Below are 27,536 nucleotides of genomic sequence, written 5' to 3'. Positions count from 1 at the left end.
CAGTTGGCAAGATACATTGTGAAGCTGAGGCAGTAATGTATGAGGTTATTATGCTAATTTTGACTTTATTGGGAGTATGCCAATATATAACATGGAATAATAAGAACATACTTCATATTATGGATTCTAAATTCCTTTGGTCATTACAATAAATTCCATACCAGTGCTTTTAGGGAAATCACTTCCATGATGTCTGTTTCTATCTAGATTTCGTATTTTGATATTGGTACAGGTTGCGTATTGCTTATCCAAAATGCTTGGGACCAGAGCTTTTTGGGGGTTTGGGATTTTGGAATATTTGCATATACATGATGACAAATATTGGTGATGGGACCCAAGTCTAAACACAAAATTGATTTTTGTTTCATATACACTTTATACACATTGCCTAAAAGTAATTTAATACAATATTTTTAATAATTTTTTTGCATGTAACTTGCAAAAAAATTATGCTCATTGAATCATTGTACTTGTTGGCATCATTTCAACACTCAAAATGTTTTTGATTTTGGAGACTTTTGGATTAGGGATGCTCAGCCTCTATAACAGTAAGTACTAATGTATATTTTTGTGGTACCTACATGTACTTGATGAAAAGAGCTCTTCATATGGATTGCCTACTATTTGCTTTAAAGTTTGGAAGGAAATGCTGGCAGTCTTTATCTAAGAAAGTTTTCTAAAATGTAAAGTACAATTACACAAATTTGTCTGAAGGACTAACATCAATCCTGGTTTTATTTAACTCAACAGATGCAGTTTATGTTGCTTTTTAGTCGTCAGGGGAAGCTGAGACTTCAGAAATGGTATGTCCCATTGTCTGACAAAGAAAAGAAGAAAATCACAAGAGAACTTGTTCAAACAGTCTTAGCCCGAAAACCGAAAATGTGCAGCTTTCTGGAATGGAGAGACCTGAAGATTGTCTACAAAAGGTGGTTTCCTTATATAAGCTTATAATTAACAGATGAAAGACACTAGATAGTAGAAAGGAGGGTTTCCTGCCTTGTGTGTGGTGGTGGGGATATTTTAAGAGTTATAGCATTATAGAGATTGTCCATGACTAGAATGGTGTTCATACATTTAGGAATGTGCTGATAAAATGATGAGATTATTTCATACTTCATCAACAGGTTTGTATTCAGCTGTTGTAGATTAAATATACATATTTGAAAATTTTATTGTTTGAATGATGAAACTTTACCACAATCAGTTTGTTATAAACTAGGTTTTGATCTATCTGGAACATGGAAAAGATTGTAAAGCTTTATGGATTTATTCTTATAGCCAGGTGGAGTCTGGACCAAGAGCTATACTGATGATTCTAAAACAATTCTTGCTACCATAGTGAAATGACTTCACCCATTTTAATATACAGTGAACTCTCCTTATCTGCTGGCTTGCCATTTGTGGATTCGAGTATCTGCGGATGGCAAGCGCTACCATTGGGGACAAAAGCTCCTTGCACCCTTTCCCCCTTTCTGTCTTCCTCCTTCCCTCCCTCTCCTTCCTTCTCCCCTCCTCCTCCCTTACCTTCTTCCTTCCTCTTTGCCCCGGCATGGCTTGATTCAGAGCACCATTGGCTGAAGGGAACCAGCGCCAGGGCCGGAGCTTCAGTTTTGGAGCCCAGGGGCTCCCTCCCGGGTGCTAGGCTTGGAAACAGGGCTACTAAACACAAGCCTCGGCCCTGGCCGACTAGATAGCAGACTCTACCCCCAGTCAAGCTGGCACCACCATTAAGGACAATGGGACTTGGGCATCTGCGGATTTTGGTATTTGCAGGGGGGGGAGGCATTTGGAACGGATACCAAGGACCCACTGTATAAGGAGATTAAGTACAATTTGTATTTTAGTCCAGTCATAAATCTCTCCAGGTTGGAAATGTCATGTCTCACAGATCAACTGGGAACATTTATGTAAAAGAAGAGGCAGAATTGAGAATTATGAAGATGCCATATAATCAGTAGCTATCAACTGGAACACAGACCAGACTGACTTGTCATATTTAGGGTCTGGAGAAACTGCTTCATACTTTCAAAATTTAGTGATCAACCGTGTTTTTTCTGTAATGTACTGCTTAGTTTATTCTAGAAAAAACATGGTTGCCAACTTGACGTATTGCTTAGTTCAGGGCAGGTATGATTTGGTCTGAGGTTACAACTCTGGAGACTAGGATTTGATTCTCTGCTGGCCATGGAGAGACACTGGGTGATCTTGGGTGAGTCGCACAGACAAGAGGCCCAGAAAACCGTGTGGTAGGTTTGCCTTATGGTCCCCATAAATCAGAAATGACTTGAAGGCACAGAACAACAGCAGCAACAATTGCTTAGTTCAGACTTGTGTGAGACCAGAAACTGGATTGGTACTCGCTTCTGTTTGGTCTTCATTATTGTTGGTGATGTAGATCACTCTAGGGAGAGATGTTGTATATATTGGCGGGTTACAGACCGCCGAAAAGCGGCAGCCTGCACCCACCCGTTTCCCCGCCGGATCGGGGCCTCAGTAGCCAGAGCGGCAGCCGCTGAGGCCCCGATCCCCGCTTTCCAGGCCGTGGGTAAGCGGCAAAACGCCGCTTCCCTGCCACCTGGAAAGGGGTGTCCTTGGGGCTCCAAGCCCCAAGGACACCCCGTGATGTCAGGGAGGAGGAGAAAGGGGCCGCTTGGCCCCTTTCTCCTCTGCATCGCTGGGCGCAGCCGTCTGAAGGCTGCGCCCAGTGGCACAAAGCCAGGAAGGAGCTCTGAAACGGAGCTCCTTCCGGGGTCGCGGAAAGGGCGCACTAGGCGCCCTGGCGCAGCCCCAATACGTCACAACCGCGCCGCCTCGTTTGGAGGTAGCGTGGTCATGACGTATGATGGCAGCAGCCGTGTGGAACAGTCGCTGCCATTTTCTATGCACGGAGCACATACTAGGGTTAGGGGTGTCCGGAAAGGACGCCCCTTTCTAACCCTAGTACGCGCTCATCACGTACTTTAAGGCCCGTTTGTAACGGGCCATTGTCCTGACTGAGAGAGATGATTTTACATGTCTCTTACTTTAATAAAGTGAATGTCTCATAGGTGTGTTTGGAGGCAGCAGATGGCTCAGTAGGAGACAGTTTAACAACAACAAAAACACAAGCCTGCAATGAAAAAACCTTTTTCAATATTGTAGCTTTTTTAAATGTGTTTTTGGGTGCTAAATTGGAAAAATAAAATAAAAATGTTTTACCACATACAGTTCTTTCATAAATTTGATATTTTTTTTTCAATTCAGCTTTGATTAAGTGTAGACGTGGGTGTTCCAGTGCAAGTTCTTTTAGTGTTTTGGAACGGATGTTTGTTTTTCATATCATCCAGTTAAAGTGTTTTGAAAATCTATTAGAAGACTTTAAACTCTTTCCTACTCTTTGCAGTATCATTTCATTCAGTCATATTACAATATAGAGATGTCAAAGAAAATTTTTAAAAATACATAATGGAGCAAATGTGAGGTTGTTTTTTTATTTAGAATGTCAAATTCCTATAGAACCACACATTTTGAAAAAGGGTTTTACAATTCTCAGTTTTGTAGGCCTGTGTAATGTATTCCTTACTTGCCTCTTTATGGATCACGGTGGGGGGAAAACACATAACACAGTTAAAAGAACATATACAACTGATACACATTAAAAACAATCAATAGACACTTTAAAATTTCATAATTTAGAAATAATAAAAAATTATTTATTTATTTGTATACCGTTTTTCCCTAGATCAAAAAATCATCTGGATATGTCTACTGGAAGAGATTGGCATTTAGTAAATGGTGCACCAGTGCACAATTTAAAGTGTACGGTGCACCCTTTACAGTGCACTGGTTTCTACTGGTTAAAGGATAAAACATATATTCTCTGGGTGGAACAGAGAAGCAAGTCACAGTTCTTTGGGTTACACCATTTTATGCTAGTTCTAGAGCCAGGAGCCACAAGATCTTTTTCTGTCTGTTGAATCTGCTGACCCCTCTCTCCTCTGAGATTTTTCAGTCCTACTGCCTGTGACAGATGTTTTCAGGGTCTCTTCCTTCACTCTTTGGATCTGACTCCTCCTTCATAGTCTGGATCTTAGCACAGCTTTTCCTCCTTCTAAACAAAACAAAACAAACCTAGCTAGTCCATTTTTGGGGAACTCTTTTCAAATTACTTTGGTGTGCTTTTAAAATTGTTTCTTCATTCTGTATGGTTTCTCTTTACTCTTGTAGAAGGTGGAACTGTTAACATCTGCAAAATATATGAGATTATTATGATACTGCAAAAAAGAATTTGACAATGACCATGCAAGTCTGTACAGTCATTACATTAAAATATATTTGTTACAGATATGCAAGCCTCTACTTCTGTTGTGCCATTGAAGATCAGGATAATGAGCTAATTACTCTGGAAATAATTCATCGTTATGTAGAATTGCTCGACAAATATTTTGGAAGTGTAAGTTATTAACATTTTTTCTCCAGTGTTTTAATACTGATTGGTACTAAAGAGAGTTTCACTGGTGCTGAAAGAAGAGGTGAGGTAGTGATTTTTCAAGGTTCATCCTTAATCATGAAACCCCCTGCAAACTGTTCAAGAGAGTTAGGGGACCAGCTGGAATGTGGTGGGAACTGGTATTTAAGGCTGAAGTGGGAAGGAGAAATTGGTGAAAATGCCCATGTCCCTTTTGATGAGAAATCTCTGATCCTGATTTCCTTCGTGAACTGAAGGAGCCCATGTGTTTATGGAGGACCTGTATTTGATGACATCTTTTTAATCTGTATATAAGCCTACCTATCTAATGAAAAGTTGTTGTTGGTGGTGTGTGTGTGTTATATATATATATATATTCTGCACCTGCAGAATCTTAACAGTATTTTGCACACACTGAAAAAAATGCAAGAATAAAAGAAGGCTGACTTTGTATGTTGGCTTTATTTTATGACTTTAATGACTGAATCCCTTGGCTAGCGTGAATAACATGAGTAAGAATAAAAAGTTAATCTGTTATACTAAACTGTGTGGGTCATTTTCGTACTGCAAACTGGGGAAATTAGTAGGGTAGTAGGAAGAAGAGTCAGGGTAGTGTACAGTGGTGCCCCGGGTTACGAAATTAATTCGTTCCGGGGCGCCGTTCGTAACCCGAAAAGCCTTCGTAAGCCGGATCGCCATAGGCGCTAATGGGGAAAAGCCGCGTTTCGTGCGAAAAAGCCGAAAAAAGCACCAAAATTTTTTTTCGTAACCCGAATAAACATTCGTAACCCGGAACAATTATTTCCTATGGGATTTTTTCGTATCCCGGAAATTTCGTAACCTGGGTATTTCGTATCCCAGGGTACCACTGTAGTAGTTTGAGTGTTGGACTACGACTGCTACAGTCATATAAACCTGCTGGGAGACCTTGGGTGAGTCATGTACTCTCAGCCTCAGAAACTCTGTGATAAAGCCTTAAAGTTAGAAATGACTTGAAGGCACACAATAACAAATTAGGAAACAAGAAAAAAAAAACCTTAACCTACCTTCCTAAAGAAGGATTGTGAGCCAACATCTAACCATTTTATGTTTTCTAGGTATGTGAACTTGATATTATCTTCAATTTTGAAAAGGCTTATTTTATTTTGGATGAATTTCTCTTGGGAGGGGAAGTACAGGAAACTTCAAAGAAAAATGTTCTTAAAGCCATTGAACAGGCAGATCTATTACAGGAGGTAAGCAATTTTTATTTCTTTGCCAGAGCACACCAGCATGCTGTGTTCTTGTCTTAGAAAAGCTTTTATTCTTCCAAAGTTGTAAAAAAGCTTTTTAGCATGTCTAGCATGTAGCTTTTACTTAATACTCTCCTCTATACAGGATTGTGTTGCCCATTTCTTGGTTTATTTCGTTCTCACTCTATTCATTGTGCAACCTAGATAGAGTAGTAGTACTGCTTTAAAAAAAGTAATAGTCTTACTTTCCTAGCTTCTTTAAGCTAAGTGTTGCTAGACATGCAGTTGTGGTTTTTACATGTGCATCTTGTAATTTAGATGCTTTTTTGTTAGTATTCATTTTAATTCCTTATCCGTTTCTTTTTATTAAATTAATGGAATGTTTACAGCTAATTTTTGTTATACCTGATGCATGTATGCCTCTTTACTGTTTCATTGCTGAAATCCAGAAGCTAGACTCTCTTCTTTGACACTCTTTCAGGTATATTTAAAATTAACTTTGTCTTAAAAACAAGTCAGAATGCCATAGCTAATTAGATTTGCACTAGGTGCCTAGGAAATAGTTATAATGCTAGTCTTAGAACTATAGAAAATAGAGTAAATTTTTGGGTTGAAACTTTTTATCTCAGATGCTAACAAAATGTATAAACGTTTAAGAGTATCTGCTACCTTTAGTGCATTGATTTAAATTATGAGCATGGTTAAATACAGTAGTTGAAATGCTGGGGGTTTATTGAGAATTTACTTAATTTATTTGAAAAGCTTATAACCCATGTTGAGGGAACTCAAGGTAGCAAATAGCCAAAATAAAATTCCTAAAATAACATACTTTCCTTCAAGTTCACAGTATTCCATTCTGTGCCACCTATAAACCTGAGGTGGTAATGTAGAATTGGTAATGGAGGTGTTTTGAACTTTGGTTTCAACTTAACTATGTTTGTATCATGGGTCAGTTTCAGTTCATTTCTTTGTAGAGTTTAGGTTAAGATTAATTGTGAAAATTGTGAGCTTATAGCTTTGTTATATAGACACTATATGGATTCTATGCTTAGATTTGTATGTGTTTTGATCTGTTATGGATGTTTTGTTTGGATCTGTCTTGTATTCCCTGTGTGCTTATGGTACCATTCATCACTGAGATTTTTAAGGTAGTAAAAGGCATACTCTAACTTCATTACCTAAGAAGACTTTCAGGCTGTTGCCATCCCAGAATGGTTCAATTCTTGAAAACTTTTGTCATCAGAAATCTCTCAGTGGTAAAAATATCGACATATAGAAGAAAAGGCTAAGCTTAAGATATAAGCTTTCCACAGTGAAGCTGATAATGTAGGAGTTCTGAATTTAAATTCAGCATCTCACTATGGTTTGTTCATAATATATAAGAAGCACAACAGAAATGATAAAAACAAACAAACAAAAAACCCTGGAAGGTGCAGACTTGAAACATAATAGATTGTCCTCAGCCAGGTAGTGCCTGTAGACATGCTGCTGAAAGTTGCAGTACAACTACATTGCATGATTCCAATTCATACTATAAGGCAGCTCCAATGACACTATTTAGAGAGGCTTCTGAAATGTTTAACACTTAATATTTCAGACATTCTTCTCTCCCAATTTCTTGGAACTTGAATTTACATTTTGCTTATAAAAATGAACTCTTTCCTTCTTCCTTCTGTCTACAGTAAACCTATATGTATGTGTGAGGGATGGTTCCTTCAGAAAAAAACGAATCATTCACATTTTTATCATAAGGGGATGACATACCTCTTAGTTTTCATTGACTCTACCCACTGTTACACGTACTGGGCAGATTCTGAGGAATTTTAGCATAAGAAAGAATATGCAAGCTATTATGTGAGCATAAGGTTTCAAATGTCATTGATCATGAGAAACTAATTTTAGATTGAATTTTATAAAGAATCCTTAATTTATATATAACCTAGTAGATATTCTTGCTTCAGTATGTTTTGCTTAATTAGTTTGGACTCCATTAGTTCCTAACATGTAATTTCTCAGGTTTTTTCCCCATGGGAATTAGATGATATTAATTTTCTACTTGCCTCTCCACAAGGATGAAGGTGGGAAACAATGACAAATCAACAATGCACAACATCAAGTAAAACACATTAATTAAAACATGCAACAGTTTAAAAGGACAAATAAGACATAACACATTTTAAAACAATCCACAATCTAAATTCACAATTTAAAGGAAAGCCTGGCACAAGTAACTGGTCTTCAATGCTGTTTTAAATTTGGACAGTGTATTTAATTTGACATCAGCAGAAGAATATAGCAAGGAAAGCCTTGGTTGTTATCTAAGGTACTTCCTCAGAATTTTTGTAGCAACAGAATACTAATATAACAATATCCTCCCAATACATAACTGTAAATTTTCTTATTTAGCTTCCTATATTTAGTATTATTTTATGATCAAACATACCACAAAATTCATTGATCAAGATAAAATTCTATAGTTTGTTTAACTACTGCAGCAAAAAATGGGCATTATTCCCACTGAGATTTATTTAATGGCAAATTTTGAAGGTTGAGACTTTGATAGAATGTTACTTTGTCAAATTGTTACATAATTGTTTACTCAGTTATTTGACTGGAATCCTGTTGATTTTGTCAGTATAGTTTTGTATCTGGCATAGGCAGTGGCAAGATGACAAATGTCCTGAGTTCAGCAAAGGTCAGAATTTGACTTCTACAGCTTCCTTTTCCAGATTTCTAAAGCAATTTAAGTGGGGTGACTTGCATGGTCACCTATGCTACAGGTCATGTGATTGTCCAAATCACACATTCCAGAATACATTCATTCTGAATGAAATGGACAGGTATGATTTTTAATGGAAGAAGCATTAGATTAAGGAAAAATGTTTAACCTCTGTCACCAGTGCTAGTCTTCAGATGAGGGTTTTTTTTTTACCCAGCTAGGGTTCCCTGGTGCATTTTTATAGTGGTGGAATTGGTTGCAGGGAAGAAGCAATAGGCAGATTACATACTGTATTCCCTCTTGCTGTTTGTCTCTAAACATGTAACTTCTTCCCTTTTTAATTCATTTAATAATAGCATAGGACTTCAGGTCTGAGTCACCTGAATCCAAATGTAATCTAAAATTTATTTCATTAAGAGTATCTACAGTATTTTTCTATGTCATTTCTGTGGTATTTGTACAGGCATGACACAGTAGCACTCCTATATCTCCATTTCAGGCTGCTCTAGTAATGATGCCAGACTGTAAAGATCAGTCATATAAGGGGGAGAGACAATGCTAGTATGACAGGGTTAATTTTGTCTTTCTATATATGTGTGTGTGTTAGAGGAATATTTTTCTTCATATCATCATGTTCCTCTTACATGATTCTGCATTCTTGGGACATAGGAGCAAGACCTAGGTTAATGGAAAAACATTCTCATAATGTATCTATTTGATATTTACAAAAATTGCTCAACTGGGCACTAGGAGTGTCAGTACAGTACATTTTTTCCCTGTTGGAGATGCATATTTTTAAACTGCTTGCATAATGCATGAACTAAGTAGTTCTCTTGTGAAGTAAAGCTGTTTAATCCTCATTACAAACTTTATGCTAGGAGTTAGATAACTCTCAAAAACCATTTGGATGTTTGGTGTTTTGACCTCTGACCACAGAAGTAATCTTGAAAATATGCCATGCATGGAAAAATATTGAATTAAGACCTTCAGTATTCAGCTCCATTTTCTCTCCACCTGTATCTTAATGTGTCATCCATTTTCATATTTTAATAATTTTAATTTATTAAAATATTTAATAAATCTAAATAAATAAATAAATCTAAATAAATAAATAAATCTCCATAAATCTAAAGATCTCAAGGTGGCATACAGTTCATATGTTCATCTCTGTTTTTTGTTAGTACTAAACACTTCATGTATAATTTCATTGCTGAAAACTAAAAACTAATAAGAAAGGAGACATAACTTCCATTTTATATGTTTAAGCTGTAAGTTTGACAAAACTTTTAACTAAGTAAAATATATTTTAATATAATCCATTAAAAATAAATCTTCATAACTTGTTTCCAGCATAAAGGTGGATTTATAAATAGTGGGGGGAGATCTTGAATTTAATATGACCTCTTAAAGGAACAAATTAGTTGTGATGGATATTGTCATTCATGTGTGTGTGTGTTTGTGCCTTCAAGTTGCCTGTTGACTTATGGTGACCCCATAAATTTCATGGGTTTTTTTTTAGGAAAGGAATACATACACACAGGTACTTTTGCCAGTTCCTTCCTCTGAAGTACAGCCCACAGCAAACGGTATCCATTGGCTGTTTCCTACTCAAGTACTCACCAGAGCTGGCCCCGCTTAGCTTCACAAGATCAGCTGGGATCTGGTATATTTAGGGTATTTAGGTACCATCATTCATATGTCTGTCTTATTCGTTCATAACATTGAGGGTATAACAGTAAGATGAGCTCCTAGGAGAAAGATGTTCACCTCTTTGTGTTCTAGGTGAAAGAAAGCAAGTATCTTCAGCCTTCACATCTAGCTTGGCTCTTACAAATGGGCTTATTGTATTCAGAATAACAAGTCTAACATTGAGTGTATAAAAAGAAGATTCTTGCTGTGTTGAGTTCTTATGTTTCTGTGTGGAGTCCACTGGAATTTTCATTAATGTTTGAAACATTGACATTTTAAGCAGTGCAGTGAGTTAGATTCCTGAAAGCCTTAGCAGCCTTCATATGTACAAATCTTGTGACAGTGGAATTTCTTTTATATATGGCTAGTTTTGCAACAACAAAAATGTTTCACAAATACACTATCAAATTTTCAATTGTGCTTGGTTTTGTTCGTAGAGCCAGAATGAAGACTGGGGAGGTTTGTCTGAGGATATCTTATGATTAAGAACAGTCTAAAGGCTTAGCGTTTTGATCCCATCCGTACAATTGGTAACTACCAAATTTACCATTTTGGTGGCATGGATTATTACATGGGTGCTTTGCAAAGTTTTGCACGTGTAATGGAGCCCTTGCCTGAAATAAAAGGGGGGCAGAAAAGTGACTAGTGATGGGCTTAACCTTCTGCCATACTTGCATGACAGTATTGAAGTGTGCTTTGGGTGCTCTGTCTTCCTTTACTTTTCATACTAACAGCATCAGTTTGAAGTGTGTGATTTGTGGTTTTTGTTCTGGTGATATTCATTTTTCCCCTGTATAAATAGAGTTTGGATTCCCAAAGTTAATTGCTAGGCAGATGTTGATTTTATGAAATGCATTTAAATATCTCCTGGAAGAGTCATTATGTCTGCTATGAAGTGAATATAGGGCTTGCAGCAGAATAATGTCTGTACCCTACAACAGTTGATTGCATATACTACATAGTAAGACAAGGTAACCTTAAGTATACAGGCCATTACGGTATGTTTTGGTACAGAGCATTAGAGGAATGTGCTACACACAAAAAAGGTAAGTGTGTGTGAATGTGTGTGAGAGAAACATGTGAATATTCAAATGAAAGAAGCTTTTTCAGCTTACAACAACCTTACAATGAGAGACCTTCAAGAGCCTGGTCATCAACAGTCCTGCTTAGGTCTTCCAAATTCAAAATTATGAGACAAATTATACATTAGTTAACATATATGTAAGAAAGCCTTGAAATAGTAATATTTTCTTTTTTCTCTTTTTTTTAAAAAAAAGCTTATGCTGAATTTCTGAAATCAAAATATTACAACTACACATTGTCTATCATACTTAAGCCTGTCTTTAATGGAAGCATATTAGAGTAAAGCACATGAGACTGAATAACTATCAGGGTGTTTTTTTTTTTTTTTTTTAAAGTCAAAACTATTTCTTAATAGGATTTTAAAATTGAAAAATAAGTCATAGTGCCTACTGAATTTAATGTAAGACATGCAAGCCAGCATGTTCAAATCTGCAGTAAAACTGTTTCTTCTTCATGGTCTCGGTTATGTCTGCACCTGCACAACTACTTTGGAAACTTCTAGTGCCACTAAGCAGAACTTCAATTGCAATTTTTTGGTGGTAGCTCTGCCCACCCTTATAAAGCCCTGAATGTTCCCTCTCTTTCTCCAGTTCCTTTTGTCCGAAATGATAGCAGCTAGGAAGGAACTTCGCTCTGTTAGAGTTGCTCGTTTCAGATTGACCTAACAGACTTGAAATTCAACCATTTTTCTGGATTTTGACCACTCTTTTGACTTCGGATTTGAAATTGTCACTGATCACTCGACCTTGGACTATCTGACTTATGATTTGCCCGCCGATTTTACCTTTCAACTCTGGTTGAAAATGGCTTCATTCAAGTGATGCACCAAATGTGGTGCCAAGGTTCCCACTTCTGATCACCATGATTGGTGTGTTTTGTGCTTGGGTGAGGCCCACAATGTCAAGACCTGCCCGCACAGCAAGATCATGATCACCCAGGCACTCAAAAAACGGGACCTGAAACTCAAGGTGGCTCTGTGGGAGCAAGCCCTGAGATTGATCTCTGCTCCCGCAGCCCAGGACTCCTCAGCTGAGACCATCTCTACTTCCGGTAAGGAGAAGGAAAAAGACAGAGGGAGGCTTCCAAAGAGAAGAAAGCTTCCTGATCTGAGAAAGACTGAGGGGATGAAGGGTCCAAAAAGACTTCCAAGCAGAGGCATCAGGAGAATAATTCTTTCCACTTGAAGGAGGATAGACCAGCTGACCATTTAGCTTCTCAAGGGGGCCAACTGTGCTTCCTGTCTAGGGAAAACTGGCCGTGAAGAGCTTGTGGCTTTGGATGAATCTCCACCTGTGGCCCTTGGATTTGATCCAGCTGAGCAGCCTCTTCCCCAGCTTGAAACGCTCCCAACTCCCATCAGGTAGTGTTTCCCAGGTCATCCACCTCATCCAATATCTCCTGCTGGTCGATGCTGGCCAACTCGGCCGCAGTCTCCAGCTCCCAAAAGCTCTGTTACCTTTCCCAGCTGGTAGTTAGAACCTCCACTCCGACCAGATCTTCAGATCCACCTTGGTGTGAGTCACTCTACCCTTGACCCTCTTCCGAAATGCCTGAAGACTCTGAGGTCAGCTCGCTCTCCGAGAGGATAATAATAATAACAACAATAACAACAACTAATTTATTTATATTTCCCGCCTCTCCCTGCAGATTGAGGCGGGATTCCAACCAGATAAAACATAAGCGACAATAAGAAACAATAAAATTACAATCAACAATAATAATTCTAACAAAAACCTTACCCTTCCCATAGTTCAATGATAAAATCAACAATTAATAATTAGAGAAGCAATTAAAATACTCATCTGAGCACAATCACTAAACTGGAGCATTGAAGTGAATGGGATTATTTTATACAGAATCTGATGGGAAGGCCTATTGGAAGACATCCATCTTGACTGCTTTCTTAAAAGCATCTAAAGTAGTGCAGTGGACCCTTGTTATACTCTGGGGTTTGGTTCCAAGATCCCCCGTGTATAACAAAATCTGTGTATGCTCAAGTCCCATTAAATATAATGACATAGCAAAATGGTGTCCTTTATAAACAAAATGGAAGATGAAGGTTTGATATTTGAAATTTATACTTTTTTGGAACATTTTCAAACCATGTATGCTTGAATCCGTGTATAAAAAAATCCACGTATAAGAAGGGCCGACTGTAATAAGACGGATCTCCTCCGGCAGGTCATTCCACAGTTTTGGAGTGGCAGAAATAAAGGTCCTCTGGAAAGGACCACTAATCTGGTCTTCTGTAATTGAAATAAGTTCTTCCCAGAGGTTCTGAGAGTGCAGGGCAGACTATGTAGGAAGAGGCATTCCCACAAGTAACCTGGGCCCAAGCCACGTAGGGCTTTAAAGGTAATAACGAATACCATGTACTGTGCCCAGAAGCTGATCAAACTCAATGATCAAACTCTGGGCGCAGTATATCTCACTGTCCGACACCCGAGTCCAATGTGGAAAAGCCGTCAAAACCAGTCCACCTGGTTGACCTAAGTTCTGCCTCACCTATGAATGACATCAGATCATTTGCCAACCAGATAGTCCATATGGCCAACCCCCTCGATTGAGAGCAACTTGTTGACACAATTGAGAGGAGGGTCCACAGGAAGGTTACAACTCCTCCTTCCATTGGTTACCTCCTGTCGCTGGAGAGGATTGCCAAGCGCTGTTGGACAACCTCAGCCATGATCGCCTCCACCTCGAGGAAGATAGAATTTTAACGAATCTCTCCCTCGGCACTGGCTTGGTTGTTTGAGCATCCCAAGCTGAACTTGGCGCTCGTGGAGGGGTCCCAGCTGGCATTCACCCCGAAAACGCCTTCCTCTCTTACTGATAAGGAAAGTAAGAAGACTGATGGACTGGCGAAGAAGTTCTACACCTTGGTTGTGCTGGACGTGAAGGTGGCCAACTACACAGTTTGCATGGGGCCTATGTCCAGCACTTGATGGAACGCCTGGAGCCCATGCTGGAGTTGGTCCCAGGTAATAGGCCCTGGCCCTGGCCCTGGCCATCCAGGGTTCCATTCCACCGATTGCTCTGCCAAGATTCTCTCCAGGTCAGTGGTCCTCCGAAGACACGCCTGGCTCCGGTCTTCAGTTTTGACCCTGCAGGCCCAGGCTGTGATCAAGGACATGCCCTTCAATGACTTTGGTCTCTTTAAGAAAGAGACGGATGAGAAGCTCAGCATCTGATACTGGATGAATGTGGCTGCCAGGAAGCATGGCAAGGTATCTACCTCCCTCCAGTCTCCTTGGCGTCACTATGGAGGTGGTACCCCTCGCACCAACAGAGGTCTTACCAACAACAGGAGCATCTGTACCATGCACAAGACCAACCCATTATAGACTTGTGCCAGTTAAACACTTTTATTTTTTACTGCCATTTTCGTATAGTAACCCTTGCCTCTATTTTGCCACTCGTACAGAGAGAGAGGACACTGGTTTGCAACCCTGAACCTCAAAGATGCCTACTTCCACATTGGAATCCGGCAAGATGAGAGGAGATTCCTCACCTTTGCAATTGGGACTGAGATCTTCCAGTACAGGTTTCTTCCCTTCGGGATCTCCATGGCATCGAGAATCTTTACCAATTGGAATGTAAAAGTAACAGAGCAGAATGCCCTAGAATCAAGAAATAAAGTAGGATATTATGGACATTGCCTGATGTCCACGGTATAATTGGAAGTAGAAGATGGAGAAGCTCCATTCTGTCTTCAAAAACGACTAGGAGCAAATGGTGGCATAGAGCATGATCTGCTAATATCAAAACTTAGAGTAAAACTAAAGAACACTAAACTAACAATCATGCCAAAATACAATCTGAAGAACATCCCTGTAGAATTTAAAGGTAACATAAACATTGATTTGCACTATTAAACCTAATTGACTGGGAGCCAGAAGAATTCTGGGCTGAAATCAGGGACATTATAAGAGAGGAATGCAAAAAACCATTATCTGTGGCCAAAAAGAAAGAATCCTCAGTGGATGACAGTTGAAACTCTCTTAAGCAGTTATGGGCAGTTGAGAAGCAAAAGTAAATGTTGACAGAAATAGAATCAGAACTCTGAACAGAACTGTTCAGTGACTTGTACGTAGGGATAAGGAGTCAATGCAGAGAAAAAGAAGATGACGACATCAACAACAAAAAAGAACAGAAGACCTCCTCCACAAGATTGAGAAATGAAAGGAAGATTTAAATTAGGAATGCTTTAAGGGTAACACATTGTATGAACAAGTAAAAAGAAAAAGACAGTGGAAACCACGCAGAAGAACTATGATAAAAGGATGAAAGATATATTCAAAGAAGAACCGTGTGAAGATGAACCTCCAATTTTAAAAAATGAAGTGGAAGCTGCACACAGAGCCTATGGAAGAAATAAATCACCAGGAATAGATGGCATACCAATAGAGCTCCTCCAAGTACAGAGGTGGAATCAACTCTAGTTCCAGCTAAAATCTGTCAAAAAATAAAGACAATAAAACTAACCTTCAGATTTGAAGATGTTCAGTATACGATATGACTTCCATATCTGTAGGACCAGTACCAGCAATTTAATTTACTCACATCCAAGAAAAATATTTTCTGTCTAGGCATTTTCTAGGTCCTCTAGCGCGATTCTGTGGTATGCCTCTAGCAGACATTAACCATAGACTCATGCTGAAGGATCTAGAAATGTCTAGAGCAGTGTTCTCTCTAGGTCTTCCAGTAAGACTCTTATGTTCTACTTCCTCCATGAGTCATGTATTTTGGTAGGGCTTGCTATTATCTATACCAGGGGTCGGCAACCCCCGGCCCGTGGGCCAGATCTGGCCCGGCAAGGCCTTGGGACCGGCCCGAGCCCAGTCCTGCTGCCAATTGGGCAATCCGCAGCAGGACCAGGCCTCTCGCGCGAGAGGTCAAAGGCCCCGCGCCCTCACGCGAGAGGCCTTTGGGGGGCTGCTGGCCTCCTCCCTCCTTCCCAGCCCCCATGGAGGCCAGGAAGGAGCCCCAGGGGCTGCCGGCGGAAGCCTCCTCCCTCCTTCCCGGCCCCTGTGGAGGCCAGGAAGGAGCCCAGAGAGAGAGGCCTGGGGCTGCAAGAGCCGTGGCAGAGCCCAGGAGGCAGCCTGCCCAAACCCTTCCCTTCGGCCGAAAGGGCCCCTTGGAGCCCTTTCGGCCGAAGGGAAGACCCAAAGAGAAGGGCCTGCGATGGGTGCCCAAGCCCTTCCCTTTGGCCTCCCTCCCCTTCGGCTGAAAGGGCCCCTTGGAGCCCGTTTGGCCGAAGGAAGGGACCAAGGAGGAGAGGGCGGGCACACGCCTCCTCCTCTCCGTGGGGCTTCAGCAGACCTGAGGTGTCATTTGGAGGACACCTCAGGCCTGTTGAAGCCCCGAGGCTCCGCCCCCGGCATGCGGCTCCGACCCCGGAGGATGGAAGTTCCACCCCCGGCATGCGGCCCTGCCCCCGGAGGGTGGAAGCTCCACCCGCCTTCGGCCCCCCAGTTGTCTGAGGGACAGCAACCAGGCCCCTGGCTCAAAAAGGTTGCCTACCCCTGATCTATACTTTACAAGTTGGGGGACATGTCTCTTGTGGATATGAGGGTCATTTTCTAAGTTCCAGTCCCTAAGAATAGGGACATCAGGAAATGCAGTACCAATAGGGCCATTGCATTAATTTCCCATGAAAGCAGAGTGACGTTCATAATTCTATAGTAAAGTTTTTTGTGGGGGTTTTTGTGAGGGTTGGGGCTATGTCGCTGTTCTGGAAGAGTTTATTCCTCTATAACAAAGACTTACCATATAAAGAGCAAGAAATACTGCATGTCTAAGCTGGGTTCAGGAAAAAAAAAGATACACTACTATTAATTGGATAATAGAGCACTCTAAAGAATTTCAGAAGAAAATTAGACTGTGCTTTCTAGATTATAGCATCTAAATCCTTTGGTTGTGTAGATCATGAAAACTGGATCACTCTTGAAGAACTGGTTGGGCCACAACATTTAATTATGCTGATGTGTAGCCTGTACTCAAGACAGAATACGGAGAAACAGAATGCTTTTGAATGGGCCAGGGAACTTTATCACCCTGTCTGTTTAACTTGTATGCTTGACCACAAATTATTTACTTAACTTTACAGTAGATGATGAAGACATTGAAATAGTTCAAGATTTTCCAGTCATTAATCCAAATGGAGACTGCAGTCTGTAAATCAGAAGAATATTAGAATCTAGGCCACTGTGAAAGAATTAGACCGAATTCTGAACTGGAAAAGTTATAATTGAATACTAAAGTCAAGATGGTCCATGCCATTTTACTTCCAGTTTCTATGTATGCCTGTGAAAGCTGGGCAGTGAAGAAGATTGACAGGAAGAGAATCAACTCATTTGGGATTTAGTGCTAGAGAAGAGTTCTGTGGGTAATGTAGACTGCTAAAAAATAACAACAAATAAATGGATCCTAGAGCAAATTAAGCCTGAACTTTCCCTAGAAGCCAAGATGATTGGGCTGAGAGTGTCATATTTTGGACATATCATGAGAAAGCATTATTCACTAGAAAAAATACTGTTTGGTAAGGTAGAAGGAAGTAGGACAAGAGGGAGACCACATTGCAGCTGGATTGATTCAGTCAAGGAAGCCACAGCTCTGAGTCTGCTAGGCAAAACAGGGCTGTTGATGATAGGATGCCTTGGAGATCTCTCATTCATTGGGTCACCATAAGTCAAAGTCGGCTTGAAGGCAGTTGACAACAAGGCTCATACAGGAGATACAGTCTTTCAGAAGCCTAGAACAAAGCCATCTAGGATGTTGTAAGTCATAAGCAGCACTTTGAATTGTGTCCCATAGCAAGTGAAGCTTGTTGAATCCCAACAAGGGATTTGTATTTTTCCTGTAACTAGCCCTGATCTTCTTAAGAGTCTTTTTTTTGGAGGGGAGGGTTGAAATATGGATGGAGGTGGCTCTCTTATCTTTCTTGGGTTAGATATGAGTCAGTAGCATCATCCCATTGACTCCAGTCCTGGCTTTCTGGTAATGCTGGTGGACACCATGGAGGTGGCTGTCTTGGAGCATCAAAGGGTCAGCCCTGGCATCCCCCCGGCAGACAAATACATGCTGATGATATCACTCAAATCCCCCAAACAGGCTCATTGGGAGTAGGAGGCGATGGTTGGAGAAAGAACACAGTGTCTGAGGAGCCCCATAAGCTGCAGTGGCTGCAGCCATGCTGTAGATCGAAACGGCTACAGTCATATAGGGCTGGGCTGTAGACATGATGAGGCTGTATTGGAGGCCACTCACGTCGTATCAGTGCATGGGCTGGAACTAGCTGCAGCATTTTAGATTCACTGACATTTTTGAACAGTTTTCAAAGGCAGCTCCAGTTACAGTACGTCACAGTAATTTAAAAAGAATATAATGAAATCATGTGATCAACTGTGGCCAGATCTTAGGTCTCCAGACGCAGTTGGGAGTGGGAGGTGATGGTCAGAGCAGGGGATCTGAGTACACTTGGCTAATGCTGAAACCTGAGCATCCAGGCTCAGGGTTACATACCTAAGATATTGGGTGTGGGGGATAATTCCACCAAGCACAGGCTGATGTGCAGCAGAATACGTTAATGCTCTATTACATTAGTTCTTATTGGTGTAAATTAGTGTTTGAGTGTTGGACTACAAGTCTGGAGACCAGGGTTTGATTCCCAGCTTGGCCATGAAACCCACTGGGTGACCTTGGGCAAGTCACATGATTTTAGGCTATGGGGAAGGCAAAGGCAAATCTCCTCTGCTTTTCTTTCATATTTGTTCATTGGACTAATGTATTAATATATAGTAATCATACAGTATAGTTCATTGTGATACCCTGTCAGGAAAAACTTTTATCAGCATAGGTTCAGGCATGAATTCTGATCCTTCATGAGGTACTGACTGGCATGGTAATGTAGACTGAGAGAGGGTAGTAGGAAGGCAAACTCTGCTCTACTTGGCTTACTTCTGCTTGTACTGGTAGCGCAAAGCTAAATTTAGGCTTGATTTTGATCCTTATGTGACAGCTTTTACTCACAAGGTGAGCTTCTGTCCTACATTGGTTCCCATATCAGGCTGTCAGTGCAATGATAGGAAGGTCAGAAATGTGTGTCTGAAGTAGTGATAAGTTAATTATGGAGATGGTGCCACAGTAAAAGATAAACAGATGATTTGTAAGAGGATGACTGACAGGAATACGTAGAGGCTTCTCCAGTCTGTCTGAGAGCTTGCGGAAAAGGAGCTTGAGCATAAAGGTCTCACACTGTGTAAAGTGAGCTGCTGCTTAATTGGAACAACTGTACAGGATTCCAGGAAGGGATGGCGTCTTTTTAGACGTGACCTGCTTTTTTACAGTTTTGCCTCGTGATCTGAGCTGTAGGATGCAATCCCAACTGTCACCATAGTTAGAAGAAAGTGTTTCAGGAATAAGCTTTAAGATTTTGAGAGTTCTACCCTGAGACATCTGCACGCATTTATGAATGTTAGTGAAACTGATGGTTCCTATCACATTGTATCCTGTGAGGCTGCTGCCCCTTTTTGCTTAAAACTAAGAGATGGGTTGACTTTGTTGTTAAATCATAAACAAGTTACCTTACTTGAATGGGAATAAACATCCTTACAATTTTTTTTTACAGTAGAGGTGGGCAGTGAACATCAGAGGGAGGGGAGTGCAAAAGTCGATTGGGAGAGAATGTTAATGTTTTAACGTTTTAAATTATATTTTGAAGGTGAAAAGCTATAACAGAACTATTTCAGATGTCTCATTTGAGCCTGCTGTCAAATCACCCTGCTCATTTACACACACACATGGAAATAAATAAATGTATGTGAAGTCAGCATCTGATGAAAAGTTCCAGCTAGTTCCTTGACTTGTTCAAACTGCCATTTCCATGAGGAATTACAGCCCTGCAAGACTCAGTGGGAGTCATGCACACACAGTGGTTCCTCACTAGTTTTCCTTGTTCTTTATTCTTTGTAAGCTAAAAGAAATGGGGCACAAGGTTTTGATTTTTGCCCTGGTCCTGTAGGTATTCTCAGTGATGATGTGAATTTGTATAGAAATGTTAAAAGATATAGCTGTGTGCTTTTGTTCCTATATGGGATGGAACCCTTTTTTAATTGCTAAATAAATTCTACAGCAAGCTTTTTTCCTGATACCTTTAAAAATACAGTTTTATAAACTGAACTTAGTGAATTAATTAGTGACATAATAAATGGGCATAAAGCTAGCAAATTGGGCAACATCTTATGGAAAGTATGGGTGGGTGGGGGGCGCACACACATGAATATTTTTTTTAAAAAATCATGCCTCAACATTTTTCAATACCTTCATTAAAAAATAGACAGTGCAGGGGGTATTAACTGATTTGTCAGATTGCTACAAGTAGCAAGAAAAAATAGTTTTTTGTGGATTTTTCAGGCTATGAGGAAGTGTTCTAGAAGAGTTTTTTCCCTGATGTTTCGCCAGCATTGCCAGATATCTCTGAAGATGCCAGCCACAGCTGCTGGCAAAATGTCAGGAAAAAAATTCTTCTAGAACACGGCCTCATAGCCCGAAAAACCCATAAAAATTATGAATGCTGTCTGTGAAAGCCTTCAATTTCACTAAGAAAAAAATCGATTCAGTGTGATTTGACTAAATCCAATGCTAGTCCCAACTAAAATACCCATTAAAATAAATGGGACTTAATTACCATTAAAGTCCCATTTATTACAACAACAATAATATTTATTTATATTTTCCTGCCTCTCTCAGGTGGATCGAGGCACAGCAATAGGCCAATTCAAATATATTTTTGTTTCTGGGGAAAACACAAGATGTATACATGTTTGTAGGAACATCTGGAGTACTTGTATGTCTGAAATAGTATGCATAAAAACATAAATTGTTATATATGAAAATTTTCAGAGCATGTTTAAAGACTTTCTGGAATTCATTCCTTCAGTGATCTGATTATACTGAGGCTGCTCCTAGGAAAAACATGAGAGAATTTAAGATGCTGTGAATGGCCTTGAATGGCAAAAATGCACAAAGCCAAATCTCCATCTCTGTGTAGTTGGATTAGCAGTTAGCCAGCCTGGAATGTTAATGCAGGTGGTTTTAAAATGGATTAAGGAATGTGGTCTTGTGACTGATGCTTATAAAGAATCAGTTCTTTAGATTATGATTGAGGAAGGAAATACAAAACTCACTGTTGGGCAATACCTTTATATGAACCTACCAAAATGCCATCAAAAGTTGCGCCACAATTAATGCTAGCTTTCATACTGTCTAAGAAACAAATCAGTAGTGATCCAGTTGGATGTAGATACATGAAAAGGCAGACACAGTTTCTCTCCCAGAAGCAAAATTTGGTTGCTGAAAGTACAAATAAAATATGATCCCATATGTTAATTTGGTGTTGATTCCAGCAATATACAGATGGTGTTCTTCTTTTTCTTACTAAACTTAGCCATATGCAAACAAATGAAATATGGCAGTAAGTATGCATAGTGCAAATCAGCCATAATGAGTATGATGTGGGGGGGAAATCAAGAAAACATAAACATACACTATATAAAAAAGAAGAAAAAGAAAACTTGCAGTGATGTATGGTTGTATATAGCTTCAAAAACTATGTATTATGGTAATGTACCTTTTTCAGCCTACGTAACATTTATAGCAGTGCGTGTAATTCAAAAAATTGGATAGGAAAACAATAAAAGCATTAATAAGAATTTCCTAATAAGCATTAATAGAAGTACTGAATAAAAAAGCCATTTGTAAATATTGTATGTATGCAAAATTCTGTACTATTTACAAAGAATCTACACATTTCTTTTGTAGCCACGTCATGAATACTTTAATGTCCCAGTATACTAAATGACTTCATTCATCATGCATAAAAGAAGCAATAAAGCTGACTTACTCATGGCAGAACACTTATCCTCAGCTTGGTGAATCCAATCATCTTGAACAAATTAGTCAATATCACACTGTTATTTTTTTTGCTGTTTGTATATTTTCTTGTCTTACCATTTGCAATGTCTGTGTTTTTCCTTTCATTTGTCTTGTCAGCATGTCATAATTTTCATTTTAAAGTACTTAAATCTGTCATTAGCACTTGGCATAGCATGTAATATTCAAGCTGAAATACTATGTGGAGCCTAATTTTATAATTTAAATACTCAAAACCCATGGCACAGTATTCCATCAAACTGGATATAAAGCTGTTATTTGTAGGTGCAAAATAGATATCCTTATTCTTAAACTCATTAAACAAACAAGTATTTAAAACAGGGCTTATAGACAGTACCTAATTTAAAAACCTTGAAGATTTTTTTTTAAAATCTATTTTAGAAAGTAATTTTTAGTGCTTTGCATCTTGACTTCTTTGTACGAGTTTTAAAATTAAGCACTCTGATCTTGCATTATTAAAAGCTTCAGTGGACATGGTACTCCTCTAGTGTTTGAAAGGGCTCTCCCACTCACTGCAGTGTTGGAGTTGATTTTCATGCTCACTAATGGAGCTGACTTAGTCATTGCAAGGACAAGCAATATCTCTACTTGCTGGTAACCATCTGGAGACATCCACAGAAATGTATACACTATGAATAAAAAGTAAAGTTGCTACTCTGCAGTTTCTGTTCTGAAATGTGAACAGCGCAAGGAGGAAAAGTCACTTCTGCTTTGGAAAGTGACTAAATTATACAGTGGTTATGTTTTTCAAAAAGTTAATTTTAAAAAATAGGAGAGAATGGTTAGTTTGATCAACCATTGTGTGATAGAAAATTTCAGTTAAGTATTATCAAGATAACTATCAACACTCTCAACAGTGAGGGGCTTAAATACCAATTCTGCAACATTTCTAGAAATATTACTAGTAAATCATAGGAAATACCTGCATTATCAAACCTTAATTTTATAAAAATTGGTATTGCTTCTGTGAATGTATGTGGTTGTGCTTCATTGCATTCTGTTAATGGCTGAATCTTTAAAGTACTATGCATGGAGTGCTAATGAGCTGTTGTGGTCTGTTACAGTTTTATATTCCTGCATGCTTGCAAATTATTGTGAATTAGCTTTCCTGGCATGTCTGTAATAAAGTATTGCATGCACTTCTCACGTGAATGGCTTTTTTTTCCTCCTATCTCTTCTGCTGTGATATATTTCCTGTTTGTGCAATTTGCCATTGGTAATTTGGTCTGGAAACCTGTGAAACACTTAATTACACTGTACAAATTATTTCTAAAATAATTCCTTAATTACACATTTCCAAACAGCAGCTCACATTTATTACATTTGACCATTGCTATAAATGTATATTTTAATTCCCCCCCAGATAGAGTATCTATAATCCTCAATACTGATTCTGTAGTACTATTTGCTGATAGTACATTTGTTAAAGTCTGAAAGACTTAACTTTGAAATTTTACTAGCCATCTAGAAATAGTCAAAATTAACAAGCACTTGTATATTACAGTTATAATGTATTCACATTAGTTGGTTTTCCAGGATTTGTTCAGTTACCCAGAAGAACATTAATCTCTTATGAGTATATAGAGAGTGGGCAACTTTTGTGGGGTCAGGGACCACTTCTCTGGTTGGACAAGTGTTAGAAAGCTTAGCTTAGCAATTCTTTTTCCACTTACTGGACAGGGGCTCAGAAGAAAGGTGCAAAATTTAGCTGTTTTTTTAAAGGGAAAGAAAAATAAGATTGGTAAAAATAGACTACTGTATTTATACATTTCAGGTTCCATTATTTATTTTAAAAATACCCCATTCTTACTTGATGATTATTTGGAAAGATTTATTAGATTGCTAGTAACTCCCCCCTCGTTATTAATAAAGAAAATCCCTGAATCAATTCTTTAATTAAGTATTATTAAATTATATAAATTAATGTTAAATGTATCTGATTTGACTTTCATCTAATGTAGACATGGCAAATAGTTTCCACAGACACAATAATTAGTTTTTAATTTTGTGCATTTCATGGTTTGCTGCTGAATTTTGGCACAATTTTTTTAAATTTAATTTTTCTTTGGGATTGTGGAGGGCCACATGTGGTGTGCAGGATGCACTTTGTCCACCCTGATAGAGATCCACTAGCACAGAAGCAACCCTGTCTGTGTTTTTAAAAACACCTTTAACAAAATAGTGGGAAATTGACACTGACCTGTTGAAGTGGTGGGTATCTGCTGAGACCTAAATGGGTAGCTTACCTCATGAATTGTAAGGATGGTGGTTTTCCTGCTGTGGATCTTCCTGTTAGCAAAAATCTCTGCACAGATCAGCTATAGCTGGATTAAATAAAGATTCAAATGGAAAGGTAGTTCATGTACTCCAGTCTAAGCCAGATAGTGATGGAATGCCAGATCATGCCACCTTTGCAAATCTGGACATCCTGGAACCATTCTAGTTTGATGACAATGCATATTTTTAGTGACACAGTTTATCTTTTCACTCATCGATTTTTCGAAACACAATTTCTAAAACATATAAAAATGTGATAAAGATATATTCTTGGTTTTAAGGTCCTTGACTGAAGCCTATCAACATTGTCAGGGTTCAGTGATGAGACTGAACATCATTTGTTTGCTAATGCTTTTCTTTTAAAGTGAAAATTTTAAAACATGACTTTTGAAATTTTGTGATCACTTTGTGTTCCTCTTCTGGAACTCTGTAATTTAAAATGTATGTTTATACACGTTTAAACACTGCCTTTTTTGAGGAATTGTTGCTAAATTCTGACTCTCTCTTTTTTTGGCTATGCCTTATTTAGGATGCTAAAGTAAGTATTTATTCTGTTAATAACAAAATTACAGGTTGTGCTTTTAACAAAAAAAAAATTTTTTTGTTACAGAAAGGATTGTTAGGAAAATGGAACCTCTCTCATACCTCTTACAGTTTTGCTGCCAAACACTTTCAGATCACTTGCAGAATATTAAAAATTCCACGTGGTCTTGACATATACATCACTGAAACTCTAAACTACTAAATAACATAACTAGGATTGGTGCTTCCCAAAGGTTTTAGGCATATCATTTCAAAGATTCTGTGTTCAGAAGCTCATAATTCTCTGTCTGCCAGTTGACTCAAAGAAGGGGGGGTTGCAAGGAATGGCATATGTATGAAAGACAGAAAACTCCTGAAATGAAGGGTGTGCTCTTTAAGCACTAGTTTTGTGTCTGTGTGCCTTCAAGCCAGCTGTTGACCCCATACATTTCATAGAATTTTATTAGGTAAGGAATACACAGAGGTGGGCTTGCCAGTTCCTTACTTCCCTGTTAAATAGCAATGTGTGCTTCCACAGGAGCCCAAGATCTGTTCACTCTCTAATTTTCCTTCCACAGGAAGCGGAGACCCCTCGTAGTGTACTTGAAGAAATTGGACTGACATAAACCTCGTTTGCTGATGTCTTACATGGTGTTTCATATACCTGTAAATGTTCACTGCCTCCATTTAATGTTAGCTAATGGTGTTATGATGCTATTTGTCAGTATTACTGTTCTGCTGAGCTACTTCATTCAGGCCTACAAGAAAAAAACCCATTTACTGTGAAATTGGAAAAGGGAGCATACTTTTAAAAAGCTTTTGTGGAAAAAAATTAACAAGGGATTTTAAGCAACAGTAACATAAATAATAAATGGCAATTAAGGTGATTTCATAAAAATTTACTTTGCCATCATGTGTCAGATAATTTTACATTATGCCATATACTGAAAAACAGTAACATGGTAAGAAAGTGAAATGTGTTAACATAGAACTTGGCTTTGTGTAACCAAAGACTCGTTATTATACAGTCAGCATTTGTTAAAACTCAGTTTAGGTTATTACATAAGATTGGGGGGAAATAACTTTGTGACTATTTCATTTATACCAAAGAATCTTATTAAGGTCTGTAAAATCAAACTATTGTGAACTGTCTTGGTAGCTTCATTTCTAATAATTGAATTTTAAAGGATTTCATTAGAAATTCTAATGAATGAGATCATGATGAGATTGTAAATTCAATCAGAAAACTGAGTTAATGCATTGCAAAGAGAAATAGGTTGGGGTCATAATGAATTTTTTTTAAAAAAAAGACTTACTTTTTTTTACTAAATTTAAATGCTTTCTGAATTGAATACATAGTCTTTTGGAAAGTGTAAAGGAAAATTAATTCAAAACACACTGAGATACAGTGATATAATCCCAAAGGGAAACATGTAGAAAGAGAATATTACCAAGCTTCAATCTGTCTTTAACATTTTTACAAGTATCATCCACTTTATGTCTCTAAACTAGGACTTGAGCAGCTGCTTGTAGAGTTTGAAAATATGTAGCTATATATCAGTTTTCATATCACCTTGCACAAGGTTAGGTTTTGTTAAAATGCATTTCTTTGTATCATAGAAACAAGCCTTAAAATGGAAACTTTGTTTAAATCACTGCCATGTTTTCACAAGAAAAAAACCAGGCTGCAATGACATGCACATTTTACTTGGCAGTAGGCCCCAATATAACAGGACCTGCTTCCAAATAAACTTGCAAAGGTTTAGGCTGCAAAGGTATCACAAAGCCATAACTTATTTACTCTAATGTGTGTTTTGCTGTATATCCTATATCTTAGTGCTAGGAAAGCTTCAGTACAGAGCACATGCTGTGAAAAGCAGTGTAACTTCCCCCCATGTGTAATAACCTGTATGTGTTCTCACTTGGCAACTTCTCCAATAATGTAACGACTTGCTGTGATTGGTGTATTTAAAAGCATTCAAATGCTTTAAATGGTGCCACGAATTTGAAACACAGTTGTTTCTTGCTTCATTAACTACAGCAGAATCCTTATGAAAATAATCATGTTTGCATAAGGTACACAGGAGTTGTGTTCTACATTTCACTCTGGGAAAACATGGACTAATGAATTTCAGGTGATGTTAGAGTGGTCCTCTGCATGACACTGAAGGGACAGAAATACTTGCCACTGAAAAGCAGTTTTTGTTTGTATTCAAACCATATTTAAAGTTTACACTGTTGCCTTGTATGTGCTTGGTTGGAAAAGCTTTGTGATTGTGACATGCGCTATGTGGACACTGTCTTAGTATCACACCAGTTTAGTTGTAATAAATGTCCATTTCTACTCCATTACTCTGTCTGTCTATTCTAATAATTGATGGGAAGACATGTTTCTGTCTCAAAATGCAGCAAACACTTTTTAAGCACATAAACCTATCCTAACAACATGCAACCATTTTTCTGAGAAAAACTTATGAACTTATTTCTGTAATACACACTCACATATAGGGTATATTCCAGCTGTTACTTCAGAATTAAAAATAGTTTAGAGTGTAATTTAGTGCATATACTGTATCAGATAGAATGCCTTTTAAAAGTTATCCCCCCATTT

The 27,536-nt window shown here is 38.6% G+C and overlaps 1 protein-coding gene across 6 annotated transcripts in view; it reads left to right on the top strand.

Annotated features, from left to right (window-relative positions):
• Positions 1-27,274, top strand: part of AP1S2 (adaptor related protein complex 1 subunit sigma 2) — a 30,310-nt gene extending 3,036 nt beyond the window's left edge. For 3 of the 6 annotated variants that reach the window (XM_089511664.1, XM_089511665.1, XM_089511666.1), the window contains exons 2-5: positions 751-929; positions 4,327-4,435; positions 5,548-5,685; positions 25,504-27,274. In XM_089511664.1, coding sequence (XP_089367790.1) covers positions 751-929; positions 4,327-4,435; positions 5,548-5,685; positions 25,504-25,551 — 474 coding nt within the window. In that variant the 3' untranslated portion in view covers positions 25,552-27,274. Of the gene's footprint in view, positions 1-750; positions 930-4,326; positions 4,436-5,547; positions 5,686-6,131; positions 6,164-10,527; positions 10,621-21,994; positions 23,266-25,503 lie in introns of those variants that run through there. The other 3 variants (XM_089511667.1, XM_089511669.1, XM_089511668.1) reach the window with 3 other exon arrangements.
• Positions 27,275-27,536: the final 262 nt, after the last annotated feature.

The sequence above is a fragment of the Sceloporus occidentalis genome, unplaced genomic scaffold (genome assembly GCF_023333645.1).
Source record: "Sceloporus occidentalis isolate IW3139 unplaced genomic scaffold, rSceOcc1.0.p SCAF_2, whole genome shotgun sequence".
Classification (NCBI taxonomy): domain Eukaryota; kingdom Metazoa; phylum Chordata; class Lepidosauria; order Squamata; family Phrynosomatidae; genus Sceloporus; species Sceloporus occidentalis.
Note: the sequence above shows the minus strand (reverse complement) of the source record. Positions and strands in the feature narration are given on the sequence as shown.